At 26.0% G+C, this 19394-nt stretch overlaps 2 protein-coding genes across 4 annotated transcripts; both read right to left on the bottom strand.

Annotated features, from left to right (window-relative positions):
* Positions 1-722: 722 nt before the first annotated feature.
* On the bottom strand, positions 723-18256 carry LOC119599951 (carbonic anhydrase 2). 2 transcript variants are annotated; one of them, XM_037949907.1, is made up of 4 exons: positions 17968-18256; positions 1830-2634; positions 1623-1759; positions 723-1532 (listed from the first exon to the last, which is right to left on the bottom strand). In XM_037949907.1, the coding sequence occupies exons 2-4, from the start codon at positions 2302-2304 to the stop codon at positions 1392-1394; spliced, it is 753 nt and encodes a 250-aa protein (XP_037805835.1). In that variant the 5' UTR covers positions 2305-2634; positions 17968-18256; the 3' UTR covers positions 723-1391. The 2 variants fall into 2 exon arrangements, with proteins under 2 accessions (XP_037805835.1, XP_037805836.1); XM_037949908.1 differs by lacking the exon at positions 17968-18256 and adding an exon at positions 7068-7201.
* LOC119599950 (putative carbonic anhydrase 3) lies at positions 9980-11507 on the bottom strand. Of its 2 annotated transcripts, XM_037949906.1 has the most exons (5): positions 11106-11507; positions 10899-11051; positions 10608-10843; positions 10295-10550; positions 9980-10207 (listed from the first exon to the last, which is right to left on the bottom strand). In XM_037949906.1, exons 1-5 carry the CDS (start codon positions 11365-11367, stop codon positions 10143-10145), a joined length of 972 nt encoding a protein of 323 aa, XP_037805834.1. In that variant the 5' UTR covers positions 11368-11507; the 3' UTR covers positions 9980-10142. The 2 variants fall into 2 exon arrangements, with proteins under 2 accessions (XP_037805834.1, XP_037805833.1); XM_037949905.1 differs by having other exon boundaries at positions 9980-10550.
* Positions 18257-19394: the final 1138 nt, after the last annotated feature.

The raw sequence follows: 19394 nt of genomic DNA, 5'->3' as shown, positions 1-19394 counted from the left end.
ATGTACAGTCCAATAAATGCATTTCAATTTAGTATGTAATTTTTAAAATTAAAAAATCATTTTTTATGAATTTATATGAAATTGTTTGACATTGAAAATTTTTTAATTTAAATTAACGTTATATGATTCAGAATCGGATTCCAACACGAATTGTTTATTAACTTAATCGGAAATCGCTACAATTTCCTTGGGCTCACAAATAGACGACTCAAAAACCGGAAAAATTTTAAAAAGGAACTGACAAAACCGAGTTGTATTAAATTTAACAGAGCAGTTTTTTGTGGTAGTAAATTTCCTTAGGGTTGTATTTTCAATGTTATTGTTCGCGTTGCCAATTGCTGTGTATAACACACGTTGAATTTAAAAGTATTATTTAATTTAAACATTTTGAATTTGAATAAATGTAATTTTAAAGACAACTGATTTAATGTATCGCGAAACATGGAAACAAATATTCTCTTTAAAAGATAAGTTTTCCTTAATGGCTGTTATATATGCAAAAATTTTCGTAGAGTAGATTTTTTTTTTTGATTTTCATCAATTATAAAAAAATTCAATACTAATAAACATAAAATGAATGAATAAATAAATCAATGAATCTGTTAATACGATATCACCAGCCAATACCTTTTTTGCCATTCAGAACCCACTTTAATAACAAATTAAAATCTTATTATTTTATACCACTTTAGTTATAAACAAATAAAACAACAATGTTGTAATTTTTCTTTCCATTAATAATATTTTATTTATAAAAAAATCGTTTATATTATTTAATAAATAAATGATTATAATAAATACATGCCAGACAAAACGTAAACTTTGTAATATTTCTTTGAAATACTTTAAAAACAAATATTAGTAATAGTAGTAGTTGTATTATTATTATTATTATTCCTTTTTTAAGTAAAGTGCACTTGTTTTTTAAAACATTTATATGATGTTTATGCCAAAAATAATAATATTTTCTATTTTCCATCTGTTAAAACAAAGAACCACAGTTGAGAAAAAATAGAGGAAAAAACTCAAAATAATAAAATATAAAGAAAACATAACAAAACGAAAAACTAACTTAACTAAATTATAGATTAATCTTTAAAAATAAACTAAAAATTTATATTGCTTAAAACAACCAATAATTGTGTATTAAATGTAATCGTAATCATAATTATTATATTTAGATAAATTCTACTTTTCAATTCTACTTGGTAACGTTTAATAAATTTCTAATTCTATTTACGAGTTTAGTTAAAAAAGAAGTATTAAAGTATTAAAGATTTTGAAAGTTGGTTTTTCTGTTTTGTTTAGAAACTATTTAAAGATATGATTATAGAATGATGATTAGCTTGTTTGTTGTTATTGTTAAAGTTGTAATGTTCAGTATGATTAGATCATAATTTCGATTTGGGTTTAGCATTGCGAGCGAAGATAATTTCAGGATTTTTATCCGGTTTTTGAATTTCACGATAATTATTTACAATTTTCTTTGTCTCATCTTTGGGACATGATTGGAGATTACGAAAAACTTGAACCTGAATGTAAATAAAATAAAAATACATTTAGTAAGCACATATATCAACAAATTCAAATTTTAAATTTGTGAATTAAAAACAACTACCCACCTGTCCTCTTGAAACATATATAGGTGTACGATATATAATCCAAGTAACACTCTCAAAATAAGGTGCAGTTGTTAGAGATCCTTTATATGTATAATAATGTTTGCTCAATTCCTGCAAACCCATCCACGACAGACAATCTATATTTAGAGACCAAAGAGAAGAATTTAGTAAATAAATCGTTTCCAAACTTTATCACAAATCTATTACCTGAATCAACTGAAGCTGTGGTATGTATTTTTTGTACAATACGAATACCTTCGGTAATTTTCTTAAATTCCGGACAATCCTTTTCTCCACAAGCCTGTATGAAGAAAGCGGCAACAGCTAAACCATCTGGTTTATTTTTAGCTTCTGAGAAATCCTTATACTTGGCATTATAATGTACAGCATGAGCCTCCATTGAATATTTTATACCCTCCAGAGTATGTTCACAGCCCGATTCATCGGTATCCGCCCAATGAAAATGCAACTGTTCAAAAATATACTTATCATTGCCCAAACAACCGTGCAGTAGATAGGGCTGTTCCTTGCGTTTACTAAACGTTACCATGGCCGAGGTGCCCGTATTGACGACACGAGCCACACCTACCGGCTCCCAATGGCCATGATACTCCAAGGGATCAATGTCATCGATGTGTTCGATGACACGGTTGCTAATTTCAATAGGTGATTGAACGGGCATTTTAACGTTACTGCGGCGTTAGTGTGACGTAAGCTTAAGCCTTATTTACGATTTAAGGAGTTGTTTTAAAGTTGTTTTACGTACGAATGAAATTCAACAGGATGTTGTTTGTTGTTTCGCCCGACAAAGATTAAGTGATATTAACCGAACTGTAGGATTTTTTCTTAACTTTATAAACACAAACGTGTTGTGATTTAAATAGCCAAGTAAACTGCGACGTGGTGGCGAATTTTATTAAACTCGTTGAAAAATTAAAGAAGAATTCTTGTTTCAGCAAAAACGCCTTTTTAAAGCACCCCGAGTACTCAAATACACAAAGGGTTTAAGTATCTGTAAAATGAAATAATAGAAAAAATATTTGAAATAAATTATTAAATAACTGTTAGTGCCATAAAGGCAGTGTTAAAACTAAATAAACTAAAACAAACATCTTTTGTCTTCCCCATAAACAAACAAACAAACAAATAAACAGAAAGATAATAATTATAACGACTTTTTAATTCAATACGATTGTTGCGTGCATCGTTTCACGTTATCTTTATAAACAAAATTGAAGAAAAAATGAACTACAAACGCCTTTAGTTACTCAAGTGTTTGTCCTTTTGATATTTATAATTGTAATTTATACCTTTTATTTTATGAATAATTCTTCGTGCCTTTCTATTACGTTTCTTATTTTACTGTCAATATTAAACACTCACTCACTTTTATTAATAAAAATGTAAAACTGTTTACACCATTTTCAATTTAAACGAAGTATAAGCGACGTTAAGTGGCAATATATTGATGTAGGTTCAAAATGTTCCAGTATTTTTTTAATATTAGTTATAGACAGAATTGGTCAAAAATGCTTCTGAGAAGTTTCGTTTTCATCCGTTTCATTAAGAATTTTAAATTTGCAATAAGAATATAATTATCATCTAGAATATAATTGATTTTACTGATTTGTAATGAAATAAATAATTTTGCTGCTGGCTAAAAAACTGTCAACTGTGTCTTTTTAAAACTGTAATTTAAAATAAAAAAGTTATTAATCAATTTAAATTGATCATTTTTTAATGATAATGTATTTTTAATTATTACATGTTTTAATTATATTAACAAAAATACTACAAGATAATCTCAAGAAAATAATTCTAATAATCATTCATTCTAAAAGTCTTCCCAAAATTCATATAAATTTGTCATACATAAATGGAATAAATCTTTTTTTTAACTGCGATGAATAGGAATATTTCAATTGAAACAATTTTATAATTAAATAGTAATTTGATTAATTTGGTTGTAATATTTTCTATAACGAAGTTTGAACGATGACGAAATCATTTGAATCTTTGCTAGGTTGTTCATATGTATTTGTAAACAAAACAAGTTTGTTTACAAAACAAAAAACAGCTGTTTAAATTAAGTACTTAATAAAAACAATGGTAAAAGGGAAATAAACAAACAAAGAGTCATTAAATTCGTACCCAAGGCAAACTAATACAAAATGACCGCAACAAAAAAAAAACAACAAAATTCTCTCACAGCCAACTTAAAAGCGTTGATATGTAAAAATATGAATGATTTTACCCGGCTTAACTGAATTTTCCACTTAGGGCAACTTATATAGATAGACTCGCTTTACGTAAAAGTTCCAGAACTAGTTATCTTAGAACTTTTTTCCGAATTTTCTTATTATTAATTGGAATTGGTGTTTTCTAGAACAATTATAATAGAAATAAACATTATTTCCACCATAAAACACCATTCATCAATTGATGAATTCCTGTTATTTTATAACATATTCATTCACTTAAAAAATGAACAACAAATTAAATTGAACATTTGCACATTTACACTTGCAAATTATTTTCAGTTTTTTTTTTTTTTGCTATTTCTTTATAAATAAGCATTTTGATGTATTAGTGTGTTGTGGAAATGAAAAAAAGGTGAGTCTTCTTTTGGATCGTGTTGTTTAGTTAATAGGAAATAATAAATAAAATACACTTGTTTGAATAACCGGCGTCATTTGGTGCAACAATGGCAAACCTACAAACATTTGTTAACAATGCCACAAATAATTTATTTAAAACGTATTTAGCACACTAACTTTAGGGAACTATAATTCAAAGGTGAATTTTAAATTAAATTGATTTATTTGCAAGAGAATTGATGAAAGAAAAATTATGCAATTTATTCAAAGAAAATATTTAATGAAAGTGTTAAAAAATAAAATAATATTGAGAAAACGAAATTAATTTGTAATTGATTTTCATATAAATGTTTTGTAATAAATAATCATATAACAGATTTATTTGAGTAATTCATATATTGCCAATGCATATATCAATCAAAAAAGTGTTTTAAGAGATTTTAAATTAAATTTTAACATGAAATTTACTACATGCTTAAGTTTTTATATGAAATTTTTAAAACTGATAAAAATTTTAATATTTTTCTTATCGTTATTAACTGCACTGCGTATGAGTACTTTTTTTCTTTACTTGAATTAATATTAATCATACTTTCTAATTGTTTAGTATAATTATATATATAGAACTTGACACATAAATAGCGTAAGCATGACAGTTTCATTTTAATTGTATAACAATTTAATTGTTTAATCGTTAGTTTAATTAATACAAATATTATCCACACAACCATTTTATAAAAAGTAATCGAATAATTAAAACTGTAACCGATTGAGAAAAAATAGCAAACAATTTATGAGAATTTATATTCAAATCAGTGTCTGTGTTCTGTAACTTTCGAATCGAAAAATTTATAATCATCTTGTTTAAAACTCGGTGAACACATGCGGTGAACACAACAGTACACCCACAACAATTTCGGTACTTTTTCTAACTTACATACTTTTGATAAATAGCGCATATAATAGTCAATTGACAAATATATAGTATAGCCTATCTAGTATTGCCTAATAGTCTTGTCTATAGTCTAGTCTATAGTCTAGTCTATAGTCTAGTCTATAGTCTAGTCTATAGTCTAGTCTATAGTCTAGTCTATAGTCTAGTCTATAGTCTAGTCTATAGTCTAGTCTATAGTCTAGTCTATAGTCTAGTCTATAGTCTAGTCTATAGTCTAGTCTATAGTCTAGTCTATAGTCTAGTCTATAGTCTAGTCTATAGTCTAGTCTATAGTCTAGTCTATAGTCTAGTCTAGTCTATAGTCTAGTCTATAGTCTAGTCTATAGTCTAGTCTATAGTCTAGTCTATAGTCTAGTCTATAGTCTAGTCTATAGTCTAGTCTATAGTCTAGACTATAGTCTAGACTATAGTCTAGTCTATAGTCTAGTCTATAGTCTAGTCTAGTCTATAGTCTAGTCTATAGTCTAGTCTATAGTCTAGTCTATAGTCTAGTCTATAGTCTAGTCTATAGTCTAGTCTATAGTCTAGTCTATAGTCTAGTCTATAGTCTAGTCTATAGTCTAGTCTATAGTCTAGTCTATAGTCTAGTCTATAGTCTAGTCTATAGTCTAGTCTATAGTCTAGTCTATAGTCTAGTCTATAGTCTAGTCTATAGTCTAGTCTATAGTCTAGTCTATAGTCTAGTCTATAGTCTAGTCTATAGTCTAGTCTATAGTCTAGTCTATAGTCTAGACTATAGTCTAGACTATAGTCTAGTCTATAGTCTAGTCTATAGTCTAGTCTATAGTCTAGTCTATAGTCTAGTCTATAGTCTAGTCTATAGTCTAGTCTATAGTCTAGTCTATAGTCTAGTCTATAGTCTAGTTTATAGTCTAGTCTATAGTCTAGTCTATAGTCTAGTCTATAGTCTAGTCTATAGTCTAGTCTATAGTCTAGTCTATAGTCTAGTCTATAGTCTAGTCTATAGTCTAGTCTATAGTCTAGTCTATAGTCTAGTCTATAGTCTTACGTCTATAGTCTAGTCTATCGTCTAGTCTATGTGAGTCTAGTCTATAGTCTAGTCTATAGTCTAGTCTATAGTCTAGTCTATAGTCTAGTCTATAGTCTAGTCTATAGTCTAGTCTATAGTCTAGTCTATAGTCTAGTCTATAGTCTAGTCTATAGGTCTAGTCTATAGTCTAGTCTATAGTCTAGTCTATAGTCTAGTCTATAGTCTAGTCTATAGTCTAGTCTATAGTCTAGTCTATAGTAGTCTATAGTCTAGTCTATAGTCTAGTATAGTCTAGTCTATAGTCTTGTCTATAGGCTAGTCTATAGTCTTGTCTATAGGCTAGCCTATATTCTAGTCTAGTCTATAGTCCAGTCTATCAATATATCAATTTTTTTTGTTTTAACTCCTTCAACTTCTAATTAGAACAAATGCTAAAATTATTTGCAATTAAAAGCTAAGAACCATTTATCAATGTCTTGTTATCATATTAGAATTACGATATTACGCCGGTATCAAAACTGTCTGTCAAATGATACAATATTAATAAAATGTGGGAGTAAATCAAATAGAATATTTAATCTCTTAAATAAAAATCAATGAGTAATGATATTAGTTCTAATGTTTTAAAAAGAGTCCAAAAGACAAATGTAAATAAAAAGCGAAATTCAAATACAGACGAATAAATTAATAATAATTTCAGTATAAATAAACGAAATTGTTTAATATACAAAAGTAGACATAAATAAACAAAGTACAATGTATAACAAGTCTAAGAAAATAAAAACAGAAAATGAAAATTGTTAAAGCTTTTTATGCTTTAATAAATTATTAAAATTTTTAGTTCATTTAGAAATTTTATAATATACTATAAATTTAATTTTTTTCAAAAATGCTTTGCTTACCAAAAAGTTATAAACTTGTGATATTTTATTAGTTACATCAGAAAATGCATTATTCGAAACGATTATTACAACATAAACTTTTTTGAGGCATAAATTAACAATTTATTTTTATTGATTTTTTTATTGCACTAACAGAAAAAGTAATTCTATTGATTTTGTTGTTTTTATCACACTTGAGTTGTTATTATTTTTATTTTATTTTTTTATAAGTTACAAAGGTAATTTTATTTAAAACAATTAACAAAACATTAATTTGTACAAAATAAACCTTTGTACAAATAGAGCTTTATTATTAATTCTAATTAACGTAAAACCAATTAAAATAATTACTTTAAACTTTTTTCCAACCGTTATTTTATACTTGATGACCGGAAATTTTAATAAAAAAAATTAAATTTTTTAAACGTTTAATAATGATTTATATTACTTTTCGGTATTTTTTATTTTAATAAATTAAAACATTTAAATCACGTGAGTCGAAAGATTTTCGCACGATCTTTGAAGTTCTACCACACCGCACAAAGTTTTGCAAATAAATGAATTTAATATGAAGTATTTAGCTACAAATTGTTTTTTAAATATGTAGTATACCACCTTAAATTAATAAAAAAAAAAAAACAATATTCTTATCTAAATAAGGTCTAGTTACGTTTATCAATAAACAACGTTAAGCGTTTATAACGTCATTTAGTAAATTGTCAACCTGATATCAAAAGCTGTTAAATCGCTCATGAAGTGTTATTATCAAAAAGAAAATATTCAGCAAATTGAGTTGATTTTGTTTAACACAATTAAGTTTTCATTTCATGTCATTATTTGAAGTAGTATTTAATCCTAGAAATATGAGTGTGTGAGGTGTTACCTTATTTTTGCCAATTTGATAAAAATCAAAAAATTATAAATAATTATGATTTTTTTTTAATCAACGTCAGACATAAATATGTGCGTAAAGTTGTTTCAATTGCTGTTCGCCATGAGGAAACATGAAACGGGGACAAAATTGTCACTCATATTTACATTGAACGTGTATAAATTTATTTTATCTAAATGATTTTTAGATTATGTATTTATTTTCAATATTATGAAGAAAATTTTAATGTGTTATATTGAAAAAAGTTTTTGATTAGGTGAAAATTTGGTGAAATTTTAAAGCTTTTATTGCAGTTGATTCTTAATAAAAGGTTACAATCTAGAAATGATGCTTTAATCTTTTGATTTGACACATCAAGATTAGTTTGTGGATAATTATTATAAAATGAAAGTCTAGAGACATATTTTTAAAATTTAGTATAAAGTTACAGCGTAATTTACTGAACAAAAAGTTGAAAAGTTAGGGGATTTATGGTAATTTTCCAAAGAATAAGTCGATGTTCTTTACGTGAACACTTGCCTTATTTTACAGTTGTACTTTTATCAACACAGGGTGAGCTGTTAGACGACTCAACCTTTTGTGTGATTTACCCACACGCAGTTGGCAATTTTTGTACATGGTTCACCTGTCCATGTACAAGCACTTTGCTCAAATACTTGAGCTATCTAATCTCCGACCATTGCTGCACCGCTGCTTAACTTTCAAATTGCAAAAACATCACCTCCGTTTGCATCTAATATGGGATTGGTTCTATTGATTCAGCAACAGCATCTAGAGACGTAATTGGTAGACTGAAATATATTTCTCTACGATATTTTTACATAGAAATTAAATTACATACAAATTAAACACATCTTTTTTAATCGCCCTATATTTATCTAGAACTTTTATACAATATTTGACGCAATTACCTCTTTCTTATCATATTCGCTTGGGAATGCTGTTGGGCTTTAAATACTTAACATTCGCTCTTAAGGAATGTCATTTTGCTCACATACCGCTATGTAAATAAAACTTAAACAAACATTAAATAAAAAATGCAAAACAAGTGTTTAACAATTATGCATTTATTTTAAGAAAAAACCCTAATATTAGTAGTATTCATACATCAACAAATAAAAAAATCAAGAAAAGTTTAAGAGTTGTATCACTACTCGGCATTTGGCATTGAGACCAAAGGTTTTTCTGAAATGTCTTTTCAAACTACTTTCAAAAATTTGTTTCAGAACTCTGTTACATATACTGAAAGAACCAATGACCCGGTTCTTAGAAAAACTTTAAAGAAGTGTTTTAGAAATATATAAAGTTTCTTCTTACACTCGCTTTAGAACAAATTCTATTTTAATTATACATTGTGTACCGTTGGGTTGCATGTTTAGGTGAAAGAGGTTAGAAAAATATATCACAAATATTATTACATAATTAAGATACTTGTAGTCATATGTCTATTATTCAATATAAATACGTAAACCATTTTATAACACTGCAATAATAATTCTTATCTATGATATTGATGAATTCAATTAATGAATCATTATAATGTCTAATACAAATTATCGTTTAACTAGATTAATTTATATTTTATTTTATTACCAAAAAACAACTTCATAAATAAATCAAAATATAAAGTAATTTTAAAGTAATTTGATTTAATCAATTATAAGTACTAAATTATCAATTAATAAATAAAATAATTAAACCACATTCATTGTACATTATAAAAACAGTTGGGAAATTTAGCCTCATTAATAAAAATAAATGTATTGCAGAATATTATTTGCAAAAAATGATTGATCAATTTTCATAAAATAATAAAAAAATAAATTAAAATTTCATATAAACGATAAATATCTATCAGATAATGAAAATCAAATTGTTGAGCTTTAGATTTGGCATGAAAAATATGCAATATAAATAAAAATTACGTCAAACTTGACGTCGATTAATTGACTTAAAAGTTCTATGATTGTAAAGAATTTTATATAACAAAATTTTATTTGTATCATGAAATTGAACAAATATAATTAAATGGTTGTTTAGTTTAACAAAATATAAAATTTTATTATCTAATTTCTTTAAGGAGTATCCAATTTAAAACAGATAAAAAAATACAAATAATATAGAGTTATAAAAACTACAAGCCCTTTTTATAAAAATTTCCAATAGAAATATAATAAAAAATAGCAATATTTATAAAAATATTATTAATCCAATATTGATTCTTCTGAAGCTATTGAATCCATAGACAATTTTGAAGCATTATTCACATCTAAAGGATTGTACTCATTAAAATTAACAATACGCGTATTATTTATATTCTGTACTGGACGAGCATTGCGAACAATACGAGTTTTACCATTCAGACTTAAAATTTGACGAAATTCATTTAGTTGACGTTCACTAATGGCCAAGGGTTCGGGAAATATAAACCATTCAGCACCTTGATAACAGGGAGGTTCAGTTATAGAACCTCCATAACTATAGAAACCAGAACGAAATTGATGACACAAATAGGAGAGAGGAAAGGGTGGAATTTCGATTTTTGTACCAGGTTTTTGTATGCGATGTAGATTTTGTACAATGGGATCCAAATAAGGATTATGGGCGGAAATCTTTAAAAAAAATATTATTTTATATTGAATTCTTAATATAATTTTTGAAAAAATAACCTCATAAAAATAGGCCACCATTAGTAGGTCATAGCTTGAAACACAATCCCCATTGGGTCCGGTACGATGCATGGCTTGCAGTTCCAAAGGAAATTTTTGATAGTTAAGCATATGCTCAGAACCCTTGCTATTCAAAAGACTCCAACGGAAACATAATTGCACAAAGCTATAACTGGCCAATAGATCAGCACCACTTAAAGTGGGAGTATTACCCGCATAACTTGCACTAACTATAACTAATGGAAAAATGTTTACAGTATTTAAAATAAAATCTAGTTAAATATAACACACCCGTATGACCCGTATTCTCCATTAATACACTACAGGGCAAATCATCATAATGATTCCATGTTAAAAGTTCACGTATGGGAAATTTTTGTGTTAAATTATCTATAATATTTATAGGCGATTGATTTTCACCAGCACAACTCCAAGTATGAGGACCTAAGAACAAATTTAAAAAAATTAAAACTAAATTTTTACTACAGTGAGGCTCACCCCTTTCCGCGCCATAATCAACTGCATTTCTCAGCGAACATATATTTCCAGAAGAACCTGGTATTGTACTCATGCATCTTCTTGCAGTTACATTACTGAAATCACAGATCAATTTTGCCATATGAACATTGGAGATTATAGCCACAGCTAGTAAAACACTAAATAGAAATACCACTATGGGATATTCCATGGCTGCCGCTATGACATTGTAAATTATACGAAATATATAGTTCATTAAGGAACACAAAGAACACTCTACCATTTAGAGTTAGTTTTTATGGTGGATTGTTGTTTAATTGTAAATTATTTTGGTTTTAGAAGAATAAATTTTACAAATTTTTGTTGAAAATTTTCCTTTGGTTTGACGGCTATTCAAAATGTACAAAGTTTTTTAAAAGTATTGACAATATTACCCAAAAGGAAAATAACAGGGCTTGTAATAATAAATTTAATAAAAAAGGAAAACTAAACGAAAAAAGTGGTTACAGCAATAATTCTTCTATAGTAACAAACAAATTCAACAAGATTATGATCCCTGTAATCATATATTAATTTGTCGCAACTACATATATTAGAATTTCCTGTAATAAAGTTACATATTTTTCAGTACTTTTCCACCACTTAAGTATTTGACAGACACTTTAGGTCCGATCTAAGTTTTTCTTTATGACAACTATTATCATAGAATTAACATTAAGGCATCTTTTATTGCCTTATACAAAATCTAAATAAAAAAAACAACATGAGTCTACATTAAATTCCAAAGTACACTATTTGTTGCGTGATATTTCTTCGATGACTATTAAATTTATGGTTTTTGTTTTTGGCAAAAATGATATAATTTTAAAAAGTGCAAAAAAGTTAAATAGAAAGATAAACGCTTGAACTATTGTGGGTAGTAAGTGAGTACGTCAACGCAATTGAGTAATGCGACGCTTACTTATTGTCCAATGAAAAAAAAATACCTAAAGTATTTAATTGTTAATAAAATACAACAAAAAGAAATCAGCGGCAATTGATGTGAATGACTGAACAATTTATGAAATGGAAAATTCTTTAAATTAATAAAAATTGCATACGATTTAATTGAAAGTGTAAAAACGAAGACGAACAAGAAACAGCTACAAACAAAACCAACAATTTTCACAAACATGTGATGAATTGTATTTATTAAGAAAATTTAAAAATTAAATTAAATCTGTTTAAAGAAATATTTCATATATTGCAATTATTGATAAAGAAAGTACCGGTCTTACAGTCTAGAAGTTATATTCTACTTATCTGACGTAGACCTAATGTAGATGTCAAGATTATTAGTAAATGGAAAAGTAACTTGGTTGGTCGTTAAACGACATGTGATAGATTATTATGAATGTATATATTTTTGTCTTTATTTTGACTTAATACGAGAATTGGGCGATAAGTATTATAGATAAGAATGCTGAACAAGACAAAGATTTAATTTATATTAAAACTTAACATACCACCCTCGTTATTTTTTTTTCCAGAGGTAAGCAAAATTATTTCAAATCGCGTTTTTTGAAATGAACCCACATTTGTTGATTCAATAAACGTTATTTGACGACACAAACAAACAAATCCATACACCATAAACTAATTCAGCAAACATTTTAAAAGAGAAAAAATAAATAAATAAATAGCTTAGAAATAGCTGAAGATGGTTGTTTTTTGTTTATGATTTTAAATGACAGAAAATAAAAATAAATTTATCAACTAAATACCAAATGAGAGACAGGTAAATTAAAATTTCAAGTACTACACTACGTGTGAAATATTCCAGTGGTATTATCATAGACATACCTTTCAACGAAATGGAAAATATTTAGAGATTTTATCATCAATTATGAAATATGTTTAAATTTTAAAAATAGATTTGATTGTAGATAACACTCAGTGGTCATACGTTTTAAAATAAAAACAATGGAAAAATAATTAGAAGCAACAAAAAATACTTATGGTGTGATAATCTAATTAGCGCAACCAAATACTCATAAAACAAATAAATAATCGAAAGTTCAAGGTTGTATGTGCATGTATGAACATGTCATATTTTATTTATCTAAAAGAAACATTTTAATACAAAAGAGGTTATAAAATAAACATAACATCATATACATCTGACAGACTATTCTAGAACGAGTTAACCCAATAGTTATCAAAAATATATATGTACATAATTTATATATAGGGCCTAAATTCAATTAAATATTAACTCACCCCAAAAGTTTATAAATAATTGAAGTTCGTTTAAAGTAGTTTATCAATAAACCTATACTATTCCGTCAGAATACCATAGCAAAGGTGTTATTAACCAATTACTATATACCTATGTATTTGCATTGATAATTTCATAATTGCGATGTCTGACCATATTTTATTTATACAATTTATAAACATTCTAATCAACATTTGAACTAATCACGTGAAATATATATATATATATTTAAGATTTACAGATAATGTCAGTCTTGTTAAAAAATCATTTTCATACAATGACAATTTTTAACAGTAAAACATTCTTTTAATTATGATAATTTTCATATTAAAATGTTTAATGACAATTTAATATTTGTTTAGAAGCAGAGAATAAAAATAGTATCTAAATATTTGCTAATTATAAAAGTATAATTAAAAAGAGATATCTAGATAAAACCCCAAATAATAAAATAATATACAAATATAAAAAATTAATTAAGTAATAAAGTTAATTATAATCTAAAGGTTTTATAAATAAAAAGTAATTTTTATAAATATGTATATTTTAAAATACTTGAATCTTAGAAATTTGCCAGGGAAGTCAGTCAATTCCTCAAACGAATACTCAACTCCCTGGGTCATAGTGAATCCTTAAATATGGTACATTTCACTCAAATGAAAATGTTTAATGACCTGCAATAAAATATGCACAAGAAAATATTTTACTAGCAAACAAATAAGTGTGTTATTATGTTTAGAGCAACCTTGTGTAAATATTTTTGCAAACATGTGAGAGCCGTAAAAATTTAATTAAGATAAAACTTGTGACAGAATTTGGAATTTTTAAACAATAAGATAAAATGTATATACCTATACACTTTTTTACGAAAATTAGAATTATAATTAAAAAACAGAGTCTCCTTAAAGCTAACTTTATGGTATCTAAGTAACAACTTATTAGTTGTTTAATGTAGATCAATTCCATGACATATGGGATTTTGATGTCCTTATATTGTTTTAAAACTCAAAACAAATGATAATTCAGATCAAGGTTTTTTTTTTCATTTACATTGTCAAAACGTTTACATGTATTTAAGACATTACAATATTTCAAAATTTATAAACCTTTATATGTAAATTCCTTTTTTCCTCAAGCACCTACTCCAGTAAAATTATCGAGCCTAAAACGCAATACGGTGAAAATATATTTACTTTTCTTTTTTGGTTAATAAAACAACAATAGATTTTCCCTATTTGTTAGAATCTAATTTTGTCTAAAAAATCGTTAAATGTTTTTTATTAATATGTTTGAATATCTTTTGTTAAACAAATTTAAGCTTACACACGCTCATAACAATTTAACGCTCTAAATACATGCTTCACCTTTTTTTGTTGTTGGTGTTTTTCGTTTATGGTGTCATATCGATGATACAGATTGTATCATGCATATATTCAATCATAGACTAGCATAGGTGTAGTACAGTGTGACATTTTTGTATGCCAACAGTATACAATTTTGTTGTCCTCTCAATTTTTAAATTTAGCAAACAAAGTTTGCCAAATAAAAAATCGAATATTTATTTCGTATATTATCTATTAGATTAGAATATGTAAGAAAGTATTTACGATTCGGGAACAAGATTTTAAGTATTCAAATCTACTCTTATTGATACTATTACTTAAGATACTATTGAATTGTTTAAATAATATGTACTTTACTATTAAATAGAATCGAAAACTGTTTAAACTGAGAAGAGACCTAATAAACACAATTTTTGGACAAAGAGTTACTAAAAGCAAATATAAACAAAGGCCTAAATAATATTTACTTTATTTATTAACAAACAAGTACAACTAATACCAATATGAAGTAACAAAAATTCAATTGAACCTCGAATTATGTACACAGTTTATAGTATTTTAACATGCAACAAATAGAGAAAATACTATTCGTTATTTGGTGTAAATGATATTTGTCATACTGTAAAATATTAAAGCCAAAAATACAAACATAATAGAAATTTGTAATGTAAGTAATACCTGCGATTCTCGTTTTTGTTATAATTCATTTATTATTTTTTATATATAACGTTATTTTTTTGTACATTGCATTCAAAACACTTGATTTGCGATTATTGTTAAAATAAAATAAAAGCTGAGTTAGTTTTATTTAATACATAAACATGTTGTTGCGGCTTTTGTGCATAATTAAATCGAAATAAAAAATTAACAAACTTAGTATGTTACAGTGTAACAAATAATGAGTCATACATTTTATTAAGTTTATCCGGAAAATGCTGATTTTTTTAATTGTTTAGATACAAATCTGTATTATTTATTTTGTATTATACTGTATTTACTTAATAAAACGAAATCATATGTAGTTGTTAAAAAAGCAACAATAAGCTTTAAAAGGTTTTTATTGTTTTTGCTATTTATAAACGTAAATAATGAAGTCATGTTTAAAACATAAATCAGAATAATATACAATTAAATTACAAAATTTATTAAATTGTATACTTTTGGGCAAGCCATTTAAAGGTTAAAAATTCATTGTAAAAAAACTTTCCATATTATTTCTTATTTTATTTTGTTAGAATATCAAGAAAGCACTACAAACAACTAAAACATTCAAAACACTTGTGGATTGTGTAAGATTTTTTGTCTATTTTGTTTTTAAAATTTAAATAACTAGCCGTTTAGTATTTATTCAACCTCGCTTTATACTCTCTTTCTAACTCTCTTTATTTTTATTATGTTTTGGCCTTAAACTGTAAACACCAATTCTTTGCAAAATTTAAAAACAACTTTTAATCATGTGAGATCTTAAAATGTTAAAAAAAATACAAAAACTTTAACACACGCCGCTTAGTCATTGAATAGGAACAGAAAAAAGAAACAAAAACTCAAAATCATTAATTCAGATAAGTGTTCATTCAGATAATTGTCTAGGAAATATTATTTGTTTTGATCTCATCTATGTCAAACACTATAAAGTATATAAAGTTTATATATGAATTGCGGTTTTTGCTTTCAACTGTAACAGTGTTTGTTGGTTGTTTACTAATACTTGTTTGGGGATTTGAAATTAATTTAGTTTTAATTTTACTTCTGAGAAAACATCTTTGGTTGACGTGTTGTAATTTGATTTTAATTAAGAAAATTGTTATATAGATTGGTTTTACATTCGCAGCTTGAAAAAGTTAATTATAATGTTTTGAAATAAAATTTCATTAAATTAAGTTTTTAACAAATTTTGGAAATATTCCAATTCAAAAACAAGACACTTGGAGTTTTTTTAAGTATGTATGAAAAATGTATAAAAGAATACCTAGGTATATTGTTCGATTTTATTTAGTATTTAAATATTGTTCGCTATATAGGTTGTTCAACTTTAGAAATGCTTTCTAGTTCAACTGTTGTCACTCTCTTACCGAATTACATTTGTGCAAAATTTCTCTTTTTTCATTTCTCTCTTAAAAAGATTTTTATAACTCAAAGTTTTTCAATAATTTTTTTAAATAGGTAAGTTCATTAATATTGTAATATTATTGGAATTTCCAGTTTCAAGTTTTTTAACTTTCAAAATTGTATTGGAAATTAGGATTAAGAAATGTTCTTCGAATATTCCTATGCCATCATAAAATACACAACGTATGTATGTATAATCGTCTATCATTGGAAATCGATTTATGTAACATAACATAAATTATGTTTAAGTTGTAAAATACTTGTAGATTGTCCTACAAAAATTAAGGGAAATTGTGTAATGAGTACGGATGTAATAAAATATTTATTTTTTTCACTTTTATTAACATATTGAAAATAATATCAGAAAGCTATATAAATTAAATAAATTTGTATGTACCTTTAATAAAAATTTTAAAGGATAACTATTTACCACGATAAAAAGTAGAAAACTATGTAGGTATAGGTATGTAGATATATATTTTTTAAATTTTACAAATCTTATTTAAAAATGAAGAAATTTCAAAATAAAAAAAATAATTAAATAATGCGTCATAGTCGTGATAGTTTACTTTCAAATAACACCATCATGACAACATCAATAATAATTACAACAATAACAACATAATAGAAAGATAAACAATTTGTTTTTTTTTTTTTGTAGCTGCAAATTAAAACTGATGATTATATTGCCGGCTTAAGTATACATAATATACCCATGTATTATTGTAACTACGTTTTTTCATTATTTTTGTTATATGGTAGATACATTTCAGATGCTTGTTTCAATGACCTTCACAATTAAGTTGAATTCTATGGATACTCGAACGGTGTCTTTAATCGCAATAAATGCTAGAGCATAACATGGCAAAACTCCACGACACTATAGAAAAAATCAATAAAACACACGAATGACAAGTGCAGGGTCACAGAATATAAAACAATATACACACCAAAAAATCAAATATCTAAAAACAGCAACAAATAATAAGCGGAAGTCTATTAAACGTTAAAAAAGATAAATCTCCATATAAATATCTCACAAAATCAAAATATGCCCCCCACAAAATGATAAAAATCAATTTAATTTTCTCCAAAATATAGTAATATATTGATATTTTGCCAACATGCCTCCTATTCACCCTGGATAGATAAAACATGAAAAAACTTAACTTACCTGTTGATTTTTTTATCAACAAACACTGTTTTTAAGGAAAATTTATTTTTTTAACGATTTCTTATAAATACGTAAAGTTGCAATAACAGCACCAACAACGCCTTGTTTTATTTGTTTATTACAATTATTTTTATGGCTTGATAATTTTTGGAAATATTTCTTTTTATATCGGTAATTAGATAAAATTTTCTGATTATTTTGCAATGAAATTAAGCGAAAAACTCGTTAACACTTTTACACTCGGACTTTCATTTTTTGACTGTCATCTGATTTTATTGTCAAATATTATTTTTTTCCATTCTGCAGTGCTGCCAACCAAATAATATTAAAATATCGTCCGATGTGGCTGTGTTCATGACCAGGGTTGTATTTTTAACAGCAGTAACTGAAGATTTTAAGCTAGACTTAAAGAATAATTGCAAATTAAACGGAATAATTGACAAAAGTAATCATTTAATGATAAATACTTCTAAACATCAATAATTATTTTCTACATGCAGTTTTACTACTGGTATTCCTACTTTTTGGAAACTTTTTCAAATATAAAAATTTTAAAAAGTTTCTCATTGGAATAGTTGTCTGTCTGATCACTAATAATTTTTAAAATAAACAATTTTTGAATTAAATATTTTCAACAGTATTTCAGGAAAGTTCAATTGTAAATAAGATTTTCCATTTGATATTCAGAAGACTATTTGATAATGAGAATTTTCGTTCGAAATTAAGAAAAAACAGTTGAAATTGAGGTTTTTCGTTTTGAATACAGCCCAATTGAAAATCTTATTTTTCATTTTAAATTCAGAAAAAATAATTAGAATTGAGATTTTTCATTTGAATTTCAGAATAGCACAATAACATCTTTTTCATTTTAAATTCGGAAAAACATTTGAAAATAACAAATAAAAAAAAAAAAAACAATTTGAAATTCAGTATTGAAAATGAGTTATAAAGAAATTAATTATTTTTATGAAATTCAAATATACAGTGGACGTCCAATAGTACGTATACTCTTTATTACGAATATCCAATAATACGAATGGCAAAATTGTTGCATTGTCTACTCTATAGTACGAATAAAGTCATAATTTTTCTGTTCGATAGTACGAAAACGCATTTTTTATGGGAATTTTGGTTTTATTTACGTATGAATGAAGTTTTTATTATGTTTTTATTTTATTATTTCGGTATCATTCACCTTAAGCTCAGTAATTTTGAAGTTTTTTTGTATTTATTACAAGTGTTTTGTATTTTTAAAAATCCTATACATACAATTTACTGCATGTATATTTACAAATCAACAATTATTTAGTGTTATTAATTTATTTTATTAGAATTTTGATGACCCAAGAGAAGAAATTAATTTGGATGATAACGCCAATGAGGAAAGTATTTTATTAGTTCCCGACAATAACTCTGCTGAGAACAAT

This window comes from Lucilia sericata, unplaced genomic scaffold (assembly GCF_015586225.1).
Source record: "Lucilia sericata isolate MDLA Ls3-8-SP2 unplaced genomic scaffold, ASM1558622v1 Contig000097F_arrow, whole genome shotgun sequence".
In the NCBI taxonomy this organism is placed as follows: domain Eukaryota; kingdom Metazoa; phylum Arthropoda; class Insecta; order Diptera; family Calliphoridae; genus Lucilia; species Lucilia sericata.
The sequence above is the reverse complement of the archived record's forward strand: the minus strand, read 5'-3'. Positions and strand labels throughout refer to the sequence as shown.